The sequence below is a fragment of the Fukomys damarensis genome, unplaced genomic scaffold (assembly GCF_012274545.1).
Source record: "Fukomys damarensis isolate Sample0158 unplaced genomic scaffold, DMR_v1.0_HiC HiC_scaffold_23, whole genome shotgun sequence".
NCBI lineage: Eukaryota > Metazoa > Chordata > Mammalia > Rodentia > Bathyergidae > Fukomys > Fukomys damarensis.
Genome location: NW_022900935.1, coordinates 65,013,604 through 65,024,853, shown reverse-complemented (window position 1 = coordinate 65,024,853; position 11,250 = coordinate 65,013,604). Strand labels below are relative to the sequence as shown.

The window sequence follows — 11,250 nt, the reverse complement described above, 5'->3', positions numbered from 1 at the left end:
GCGCGGGGTTCTCCTTCCTGCGGTGAATCGGGGCCCAGGCTACTTCCCGGCGCTTCCCCTCCTGTCTTCTTTACCAGCTTCGCAAAGTTTGTGTGATCTTCCTTTGTCCTCCAGCCTTGCTTCTAATCACTTCTATCTCTACTTCCTCGGTGGATCGGGGCCCAGCCTACCTCCCGGCGCTTGAGCGATAGCGGCTGGGTCGGGAGCAGGCGTGGTTCTCCTTCCTGCGGTGAATCGGGGCCCAGGCTACTTCCCGGCGCTTCCCCTCCTGTCTTCTTTACCAGCTTCGCAAAGTTTGTGTGATCTTCCTTTGTCCTCCAGCCTTGCTTCTAATCACTTCTATTTCTCTACTTCCCCCCACCCAACCCCTTTTAAATCTCCCCTATGGGTAAAATCACCATATTAAGTGCCTATTTATTGCATATAATTTTCTGGTTCATTTTAGATTATATAACCACAAGTTTAATTCATATGGTTAAAGGTGGCAAATTAACTGTTACCACAGTTTGTCATTTTCTAGGCTGTGTTTGATGGTATTGTTATTGCTGTTGTTATTGCTGCTTTAGCCAAGGTGACATGATTGTGCTAATCAGTTGTTCTTCCTGGTGTACCAGGATTGAGACTGCATTGAGATAGAATCTTCTCATCCCCAATAAACTGAAGAGGTGGGATCTTGCAACAGACTCAAAGGCACAGTGGTCTGTGTGAAGTGGGGTGTCACCATGATCTCAATGTGTGTGTCCTTAATGACCAGCGGCATGGAGCATCTTCTTGTGTTGAGCTGTTGGCTATTCACATGTCTTTAGGGAAATGTCCATCCAAGTCCTTTGCAGAGTACATGAAACCAGGGCCAGGGATTTGGCTCAGTGGCACCATGTCTGCCTTGTAAGTGCAAGGTCTTGAATTCAGTCCCTGGTACCCCAAACAAAACAAAAATATATACATGATACCTGCCTTTTCCATAAGCTGGAAGTGCACAGTGGAGTAGCATCCTCCTCTGTCCATCTCCAGGACTTCGCACATCTCTGAATGAAACTGTGCCCACTAAACTCTAATTCAAGCGGTGTGGCACACATCTGTGATCCCAGGAGGTTGAGGCAGAAGGATCACAAGTTCAAGCCCAGCCTGAGCAACTCAGTGAAACCTTGATTCAAAATAAAAATAAAGGCCAGGTGTGGTGGCTCACGCCTGTAATCCCAGCACTTGGGAGGCTGAGGCAGGAGGATCAATGTGAGTTCGAGACCAGCCTGGGCTACATAGTGAGTTCCAGGTCAGTCTCAACTACATAGTGAGACCCTATCTGAAAAAAACCAAAATAAAAATAAAGTATGAGGAGAGCTGGGAATGTAGTTGAGTGTGAAGGCTGTGTGTTCAATCCCCAGCACCACTAAACAAAACTAATTCATATTCTCCCTCTTCTCCACTCTAGTAACCGTGTTTCCTTCTCTCTGTGGACTCAATACCTCACACAAATGGGATTACACAGCAGTTGTATTTTTGTATCTGGCTTAGTCATAGCATCATGAGTTCAAAGTCCATGCATTTGGTAGGCTGAGCATCAAGATTCTCTCTTTGGACCTGGGCACCTCCTCATCTTTGGAATTCTGCCACTTCGTCCTTTGTTCTGAAACCAAATTTTCATCGGTGATTCCTTTAGTCCCAAGTTGATGGCAAATTTCTTTCAGTCTGTTTGGCTGATGTATTTTTGCTGCTGGTTCTTCTTTTTTTTTTTTTTTTGTACCGGGTATTGAACTCGGGACCTGGTGCTTTCAAGGCAGGTGGCAGAACCACTGCCCTGATGTATTTTTGCTTCTGAAACATCTTTTCCACAGCCTTTCTCTAGTCCTCCAAAAGCACAGCTGTCCTTAAAATGCTCCTCCAAGCTTTGGAATCGGAGTCCTGTGTCAGTAGAGGCAGCGTGTTCTCTTCTCTTTGAGAGGCAGCAGGGGATGCGGGACACTGAGAAGGCAGGGCCCTGAGCAGGAAGGTTCTGGAAGGTGTAGTCCGGGTCCCTGGAGCGTGGCTGAACACTCAGAAGGCCCAGCATGTGTGTTTGGGCTGGCAGGTTGGAGCCATGCACAGGGGCGCTTGCCAACCTGTCAAGTTCTCATCTGGAAACTCGCCCAGGCTTCTGGAGCCCGGCGTGGCCAGCACGTTGAGCACAGAGGAAGCCACCGTGTCCCAGTAGGCACCCGCACTGGGGAGCATGGTGCGCTCCAGGCTCTGCTCTGTTTTTAGTATATGTGCTGCCAAAGTGAGCACCCAGTCTTTGTATTTTTAGTGCCCTTGAAGTCCAGGCACAGGGTCGCACCTGCAGGAAGGAAGGAAGATCACCTGGAGATCCAGGCCAGCCTGGGCTCCATAGTGGACCTTGTCTCAAAAAACCAAAATCAGGCTGGGGATTTAGCTCAGTGGTTCGGTGGCCTGCCTTGCAAGTGCAAGGACCTGAGTTCAATCCCCAGTACCAAAAAAAAAAAAAATCAAAATCAGGGTCAGGGTTTTAACTCATTGGTTCAGCTGCTGCCTCCAAAGCTCAAGGTCCTGAGTTTGGTCCCTGGTACCTCCCCACCAAACAAAGAATTGTCAATCAAATCCCATGACCCACACCCCCAGGAAAACTCCTGGGCTGGGTGGCACGGCTTTTGCAGTAGCCCTTGGCCCTACCCTTGGTTCTTGTTACCCACCCAGGAACATGAGGCACTGCCCATGGGCTCAGGGCAGGTGATGGAGGTGGCACTGTCTGAGCCCCAGCCCATTCTCAGGCTCCCAAGTCTGCTGGGAGGGGCCAGACCCCAAGTTTCTTTAGCACGTAAGCCTGCTTGTCCTTCCTCCTCTGAATCCACCTGGCCTGCTGGCTTGTGGAGCCCAGGGCAGTTTTCATGCAGCTCCCCTGTCTCAGAGATGCGGGTCCACGGCTTGCTCCACTGGCCCAGCCATGATCGTGGAGACCTGGCCCCACTGCACCGATGGCACCAGTGGGTCCCCCTGGTCCTTCTGTTCCCTGTGGTATCCCAGGAGCAGGGCCCCATCTCCACTGCACTGCGAGGACGGCCTTCTGCAGCCGGCAGGGCCCTCCCTCTGGGTCTGGCTGCCCTGTCTCCTTACCAGCAGGGCCAACAGGCTGATTAGAATAATGGGATTTTGTTTGTTTGAGACAGGGTCTCGGCCTTGAATTCACGGCAGTGAACTTCCCTCAGCCTCCCAGAGTGCCAGGATCACAGGTGTGTACCCCTGCTCCTGGCTCAGAACAGTGGGGTTTGCCCTGGGGTCTCTTTTCTGATGGTGGTCATGTATGCCCTCTTCCCTTGGTCATTCTGGCTAGACATTCTTTTCTTGGTACCAGGGATGGAACTTCAGGACCTCGTGCTTGCAAGGCAGGCATCGTGCCACCGAGCTAAATCCTGAGCCCCAGACTTTTTTTTTTTCAAGGAATCAACTTTAATTTTGTTAATTTCATTCCCTCAATTTTATGATTTTTTCCATATTATTGATTATTCTGGATTTAGCTTGTTCCTTATTAATTTAAAACGGAAATTTAAATTTTAGATTTAGACCTATATTCCTCTCTCTCTCCCTCCCCCCTCCTTTCTTTTTTGTATGTTAAGAATACAGGGTCTCACTATGTAGCCCAGGCTGGCCTCAAACTTGCAGTGATCTTCCTGCCTCAGTTTCCTGAGAGCTGGGGTTACAGGTGTGCACCACCACACCCAGCTAGACCTCTTTTCTAATATGCATTATTTCTATAAAATTCCACGTGAACTCTATTTTGGGTACATTTCACTAATATGATATATTTTTCATGTTCCTTCTACTGCAATTGCAGCAGACTCCCTCTGACTCGTGGATTATTTTGAAATATGTCATCTAATTTCCAAGCATTTGAAGATTTAAGAACACCTGGGCTGGGGATGTAGCTCAGTGGCACTAAGCCTGCCTCACAAGTGCAAGGCCCTGAGTCTGATCCCCGGTGCCCTGTGGCTCCTAATTCCTGCTTCAGGTGTTCTGTCCCCGAGGACTGCCCATCAGTCTGCTGAAGGGCATGGGTACGATGGCACATGGATTTGGGGGCCCCTTGGGTCTCAGTTTCCCTCCCTTTGCTCACTAGTGGAGCTGGGGCTTCCTCATGCCCGGCCCTATCCATACAGCAGTGGGAGGTGCCTGGGCACCGGGACAGCTGCACTCTGTGCACTGAACCCACCAGGGTCTTTCGCCGATTTTCTGACACAAGTTTTGCTGTAAAGTCCAGCCTGACCTTGAACTCTCTAGGTTGCTGGGCTGAGCCTTAAACTCACCATCCTCAACATCCTGCCTCAGCCTCCAGAGTGCTGCAATTACAGGTGAACACCAGCATGCTGGGCTGTGATGTCCTTCTTTACCCCTGACCTTCTCTACCCCTGAGCTCTGTTCCTCAGCTCAGCTCTTGATGAGACTGAGACACAGTTGCTACGGTTCAATTCTTTTTTTTCCTTGTACTGGGGATCAAACTCAGGACCTTGCACTTGTGAGGCTGATGCAGCCACTCAGCTAAATCCCCAGCCCTGTCATTTACTTCTAACCATCTTGTTACTTGTTGGGCAGCAAATTGGGGCTTTTTAAAAAAAAGTCCAGCTGGGCCTGGGGGCACATGCCTGTAATCCCAGCACTTGGGAGGCTGAGGCAGGAGGATTGCTGTGAGTTCAGTATCAGCCTGGGCTACATAGTGAGTTCCAGGTAAGTCTCAAATACATAGTGAGACCCTGTCTCAAAGAAAAGAAAAAAAAAAGTCCAACTTGACAATATCTTTAGTGTGTCAAGACTACTTAAGTTTCATGTAATTATTGAAAGCTTTCTCCATATTTTAAAAATAATTTTATTTATGGCACAGGAAATTGAACCCAAGTCCCCACAATATTGAGACAGGTTCTCAGTAAATTGTCCAGGATGCACAAAATTTGTGATCCCTCTTGCCTCAGCCTCCCACGGTGTGCACCAGCACACCTGGCCTCAACAGAATTTTCAGTTTATTCTGGCTGGATTTCACAGCACCCTGGTTTTTTGTGTGTTTGTTTTTTGTTTTTTTGTTTTGGTACCGGGGATTGAACTCAGGTCCTTGCGCTTCACAACACCCAGGTTTTGAATTTGTCTTTAATAAAGTGTTGAAGGAACTTCTTTAAAATGTTTGGTGTCAGCACCCTCCCCAGAGCCCAGTGGCACACAGGCGGACACTTGTGCCGAGTCCTGGCTGATGGCTTCCAAATGCTGCTCTACCACCCGAGGGCCTCCTTCCGCTCAGGCTCTGTAACCATTCGTTCCCGGAGCACTTTCCTCTCCTTTCCGAGCATGGCTATAACTGTGTGATGCTTGCTAGGTATGCAACATGGGGCAGGGTGGACTTCTGCTCAGCACCCCCAGGCTGTCTCGCTCTCTGAAGAGCACTCAGGGCTTTTCCTGCTGGGCTGCCTGTGACTCCAGCACATCTGGAGTCCCTCGGGTCAGCGCTGCCTGCAGCCTCAAGTGCCAGGTGTAGCACCATGCATAGCTCAGAGGCGCTTTCTCTGACTCCTCCTCACCTGGTCTCCCCAAGTCTGGTAGGAGGCTGGGCCCAGCCCCCCACACCCCGTGCTCGTCCAGTGCTCAACTGTGCAGCTCCGCCCGGGGAGGGAAAAGGGAATCGGGAGCAGCGATGGGAACTGCCCTCTGCCGGTAATGGAGTAGAGGCCCTCCAGGTCATCAGCGTCGCCTGCAGCAGTAGTGTGCTGAGGGCCCCTCTCCAGGCTATGCTTCTGGGACTTTTGCCCACACCTGTATCCAGTAACACCATGCAGGCCAGCAACACCGGAAGTGCTAGCCACACTACTGTGGCTTCCAGCTCTCTGCAGACCTGGGTGGTCTCTGCATATGGGCAGCTGTGTTTTAGCCGGTGAGGGGCAGAGGTCCTGGACCCCTGGCAGCACCTGTCGCCCAGGTCTGTGTCCGTGCACAGGGCAGCAGCCACAAGCTGGTTGTCCAGGTTGTCCAGAGCCTGGGAGTTGTGGCTACTTTCGCCTACACTGCCAGAGGGGTGGAGGGGGCTGCAGGCCTTGCCCGTGTCCCTGTGGCCATTGTCACCCACAGTGCCTCTCATCCACCTGTGGCTCCGTCCAGGGTCACTGCAGCAGTGAAACCAGTGACCATCTCCCAGCACCTGGGAGGTGGCGGACAACATGGTGGCTGCACTTCCACAGCTGAGAGCTGGGTCTCTCACATGGGGCCTCCTCCGGCTCTCACTACTGAGCACAGGACTCCAGGCCTGGTGGGGACAACAGCATCCAGGGCCCCTGTGGCATTTTGGGGACCTCCCTCGCCCATCTCAGTCGACCTTCAGGTTGGAGGGCATCTGCAGAAGAGGCAGTGACCACTACAACTCCGCACCTCCAGCTCCAGTTGAACAGTGGCTGCAGACAGAATGCCCTGGACTGTGCTCAGAAGAGTGCAGAAAGCTCACCACAATGACAGCGACACTCCGTATTCGATTAAAATTAATAAAAATATTTTATTGAATTTCAGGAACTTGGTACTTTTTAAAAATTTCACATCTCTGCACACAAATCCCCCTCCACACGCTCCAACAGCAGTGGTCTCGGGTGCCACACTGGTGCTCCCAGCAGCGGGCATAGCTGTCAGCGGCTGGAAGAAGAGCCACCGACGCACACGGCTCTCGTGCTGGGTCTTCCCTCTGTTCTCACAGGTTGGGGCAGAGAGACTCACGCTGAAGTTCCGAGTCCCAGAGGAGCTTCGTCGAAGTTCGTGGAGGGCAGGGACCGCTTGGGAAAGACACTGAGGAGCCACTTGGACAGCTGGCACAGCCTGCGACGTGCCTGTGCCCGAAAGGCCAATCTCCCCACACGGCTCCCAGAGACTCAGAACCACGAGATGTTACACAGCGCTCTCAAGGCCCAGAGGAAAACGTGGGCACAGCTGTTTGCTAATCCGGGGTCCAGGTTCTGTCCGCTCAGTGACAGCGTTAAATTCCTACGTGTCAAAGCAGAGAGGCGAGGAGGCAGAGACTGCAGCCTCAGAGCGAAGGCTCCTCCTCCCACCCTTACTCGGGAAAGCCTGGCCACCTGAGCTCAGGGTGTAGACAGCTCACCGAGGAGGGCCTGCCGGTCCTGCAGGCTGCCCCAGGTCCAGGTCATTCTGCAAACAGCGGACCTTCTGCAGGAGGCATCTGCCGGGCCTGGGGGCTGCGTGCAAGCATCACACACGGCTCACTCACAGGATGTCTCACTTTATTTGCACACGGCTGAGGCTGAGTTCCAGTGACCTTGTGACTCACACGCATCATCTGCAGTACACGGCAACAGCTCGAGACGGTGACACAATACTTAGGACAGATTCATCATATTTGGTCTTTATGTAAATAAGAAATGTTTTTAAATTGCCTAAATATACCATTCTGAGCCATTTCATTCCATCAGGAAAATACAGGGGTTTTTTTTTTTTCCTCTTAAAAAAAAAAATTAAATACCAAAGCAACTACATTTAAATAAATAACACTATGATGATGACATTAAAAAATTCACAATAAGGCTGCAGCCCTGTCTGCACTGCTGTGCCTGGAGAGGCAGGGGCCGGGGGCCTCACACTCTGCCTGCTCCAAGCCTCCAGGCACCCCCTGGCAGGAGAGAAGTCAGCGTAAGTGTCGGACTCAGTTCAGCAAAGTTGGGGGAACCTCCAGGTGCCCTGGGGAGTGGTGGTCGCATCAGCGGGGAGCAAGGGCCAATCACACCGGAGGGGTCTGTGCGCTCTTCCCGAAAGGGGGTGTGATCCAGACTGCATCTTCCTCCAACAGGGTCCTGCTGCTACGCACACAACACTTAGGAGACTTGTCTTACTGTGGAAAATTATGCCAGGGACAAAGTCAACACACACACACACACACACCGAGAGCCAGCAGGTGTGCAGCCGCGTGGCACCTTGAAGTCGCATCTGACTCGCAGAATGTGCAGGTGTCCGGGGCAGTGCACCTGACGCCACGCAGTGCACATGAGCCGTGCAGGGCTGAGCCCACCACAGAAATGGACAGTGACAAAAGCTGCTGCAAACCCAGACGAATCCAGATGGAGGTCCTGTGATGCCAAACTTTCCAGAGTAGAAATGGAGTGATGTGAAATGTCAAAGACCCCATTGTTCTGTAAAGAAAGTACACCTCAAAATATTCTAATTCCACATGTGGATGACAAAATACTGTCTTGTCTCCTGGCCACAGGTGGGTCTGGTGGGGGCAGCAGGGTGGCCTGGCCCTGCCCCCGAGCACGCCCAGCAGCTGTCGGGGCAGACGGGCGCTCGGTTGAGGTGGACAGTGGAGCCCGCAGGCCGCGCCCCGCAGGGAGTCAAGATGCCATGCTGGTGCCCGAGTGTGACTGCTGTCTACGGCGAGGTGCTAAGGCCGCCCGGGTCTGTGTGTGCAGTGCCAAGTGCTGAGCACTCACAATCCCACTGCAGGGCCTTCGCCCACTGACGAGCCGTCCGCGTTGGCAAGAGGCGACGACGTCTCCTTTGGCACCACAGGCTGATGTCGTGAGCAAAGCCCCCTGGCCACTGGCTCTGCACCTGCTATTCCCCCACGGCCGCCGGGGGCGCATCCACACTCAGGGCGAGGACAAGGCTCTCGCCATCTTCTGTCTTGATCCGCTTCAGCTCTGGCTGCTCAGCCTGGTCACCATTCTGCCGCTTCGTGGGCAGGGAAGCCGAGGCCGACGCGTGGGTGGCCAGCATGTGCAGAGGGCTTGCTGCTGCGGAGAGAGAGAGCAAGTGAGAGCCCGCCCGTGCCATGGTGAACCCTCCACCCCGCCACCTGGCAGGATCTGGGCTGCTGCGGGGACTGAAACTGCAGGGGTTAACAACCGCCACTTTTTTGTTGCTTCCAAAATCAAGCTCTTCTGCCCTGCCGCTCCTGGCGCTCAGCCACAGTCCAGATGGACAGGGAGGGGAGGGCTGCCCAGCCCTCGCCCGGCCGCTCACACCCTGCACAGTGAGGCTCCTCACGAGCAGGGAACAGGGCTGCTGTGCCTGGACTGGCCCAGACTGTAGAGTGTGCCTGAGGGAGGGAGGTGCCCTTCAGCCTGCCCACAGAGCCTTCCAAGGCTGGCTCCCGCCTCTGGGGACCCTGTCGGGACCACACAGGGACACTCTGTGGGGTTACTGCTTAGATGAGAGCAGTACCTCACTCAGTGTTGAGGAAAGCAGACTGCAATTCCAAACCAGGCAGGCCCTGCCCAATCCAAGAAACGAATGGGAAAAAGGACCAAAGCCCCAAGAAGGAAAGAAATCCGTCTGGCAGTCTCAGACCAGGAGCAACACTCTCCCAGCTTTGCTGCCGGCCAACTGCTCTAAGAGCTGGGGGTTCTGTCACCAGCTCACTGCACCTGGCCTAGCCACCCTCACAGGCGTGCAGTGTTTGGGACATGTCATTCCCCTCTGGGTCTGCGCCATCTCCTACTGGGGAAGAACCCACCACGGAGCAGCCTGGATGGTGGGCACTTGGGCAGGACAAGCTTGTCATGGCCACTAGGACACAGCCACACAGTTACACCTGTGCCCTGGGCTCTGGTCCACCTGATCACCTAATACTGGCTCGGGACACAGCACTGAGGAACTGTGGTTCAGGACCCCAGCCTCTTCCAGTCTTACATGGACAGCACCAAGCATAGGCCCCGCCTACCCAGTGTAGACTATCCAATCCATGCAGCTATAGGCCAGTTATGGCCCCACCTATTGTTCCACCCACAGCATAGCCCCGCCTGCCTCCCTCAGGCAGCACCCCCTGGGCAGAGGGGCCTTGGACCATGGCAGCACCTCCTGGAAGGAGACCTGGGCTCACCTGGACTGTGACCCTTGGGACAAGCGGCCTAGGCAGCTCCACCAAGCACTGGAGGTCCCCAGGCCTAGTGAGGTCTGTTAGGCACAGAGAACACAAAGATGCTAAGTCAAGGTGACTTTTTTTTGGGGGGGAGGGGTGGTATGGGGGGATTGAACTCAGGACCTTGCACTTGAGAAGCTGGCAGCAGAACCACTGAGCTAAATCCCCGGTGTCGTCCTCCCAGCTAAGTGAAGATGAGAGGGCACGCAGAACAAGACAGATCCTGAGGTGCACCCAGGACTTGGGATGAAGAGGCCCTACCACCACACAGCCAGCTCTGCCCACACCGCCCCAGCCACAGAGCAACAGACTTCTGAGCACAAATTCTAGAGCTCACCCAGAAAGATGGAGAACCCAGGAAGGGCACAACAAAGTTTGGAAGGAGAAAGCTGGAGGACTAACATGTCTTGATTGAAGACACATGATGGACCCATGGACCAGTGGGCTGCACAGGGCATCTCCAAACAGACAGACACCCAGCACTACCTGAGGCTGGGCTAAGTGTGCCAGCCGGCCAGGAGCCGCTGTCACCACAAGGAGGCAGTCGGGGTGTTCCAAGGCCATGCGAGACCTGATCTGCGGTCCGTGGCCCCAAGGCGGCTGTCGGGCCCACACAGGGCCCACACACTGGTTCCCCTCTCCCGGGCAGCAAGGTCTCAGGGCAGGTGGAGGCACAGGGAGGGCCCTGCGGACAAGAGGGGCATCTGAACTGCAGTCACCTCTGTGCCCCACTCCTGTGAGGTGGGACCCCAGGCCACAGGGTCTCACACCACAGAAGGGCTGCACCAGCCTGCTGCTTTGTAAAGCACCTGTGCTTCCCTAGACAAAGGAGCCAGGGAAGGTGAGGGAGGACACCCTAAATCCTAGGAATCAGTTCTATGCTCACAGGCCCAGGGGAAAAGGATGCAGCTTTAATAAAAGGGCTCAGCCAAGCATGATGGCATATGGCTATAATCCCAAGATATGGAAGGCTGAGGCAGAAGGACTGCTTCAGGTTTGAGGTAAGCCTGAGCTACATTGCTAGACCCTGTCTCGAAAAATAAAAACAACGGCTGGGGATTTAGCTCAGTGGCACTGCACCTGCCTCACAAGCACAAGGTCCTGAGTTCTACCTCTGGTACTAAACGTGGGGAAGGGCTCATTCGCACGGTGAGCTTACATTAGGAGCCACACCACATGAGAGCAGCCTCTCCCATGCTCCAGTGCTAGGGCTGGACTGGAACCATGGAGCAGACAGGCAGGCACAGTGCTGGAAGAACCCTCAGCCTGATTCTTCCGTGTCTTCAGCAGGGAAGCACACTCAAGGGGACACTGGGGCTGGAGATTTAGCTCAGGGGTTCCGCTGCCTGCCTGAGTTAAATCCCGATACC

The 11,250-nt window shown here is 53.8% G+C and overlaps 1 protein-coding gene across 1 annotated transcript in view; it reads right to left on the bottom strand.

Moving 5' to 3' along the window:
- Positions 1-2,895: 2,895 nt before the first annotated feature.
- Positions 2,896-11,250, bottom strand: part of Foxk2 (forkhead box K2) — a 39,906-nt gene continuing 31,551 nt past the window's right edge. Inside the window, 4 exon segments of the mRNA XM_033767436.1 lie at positions 2,896-3,055; positions 5,934-6,163; positions 6,727-6,836; positions 8,451-8,753. Of these exon segments, the coding sequence (XP_033623327.1) occupies positions 2,896-3,055; positions 5,934-6,163; positions 6,727-6,836; positions 8,451-8,753 (803 nt within the window).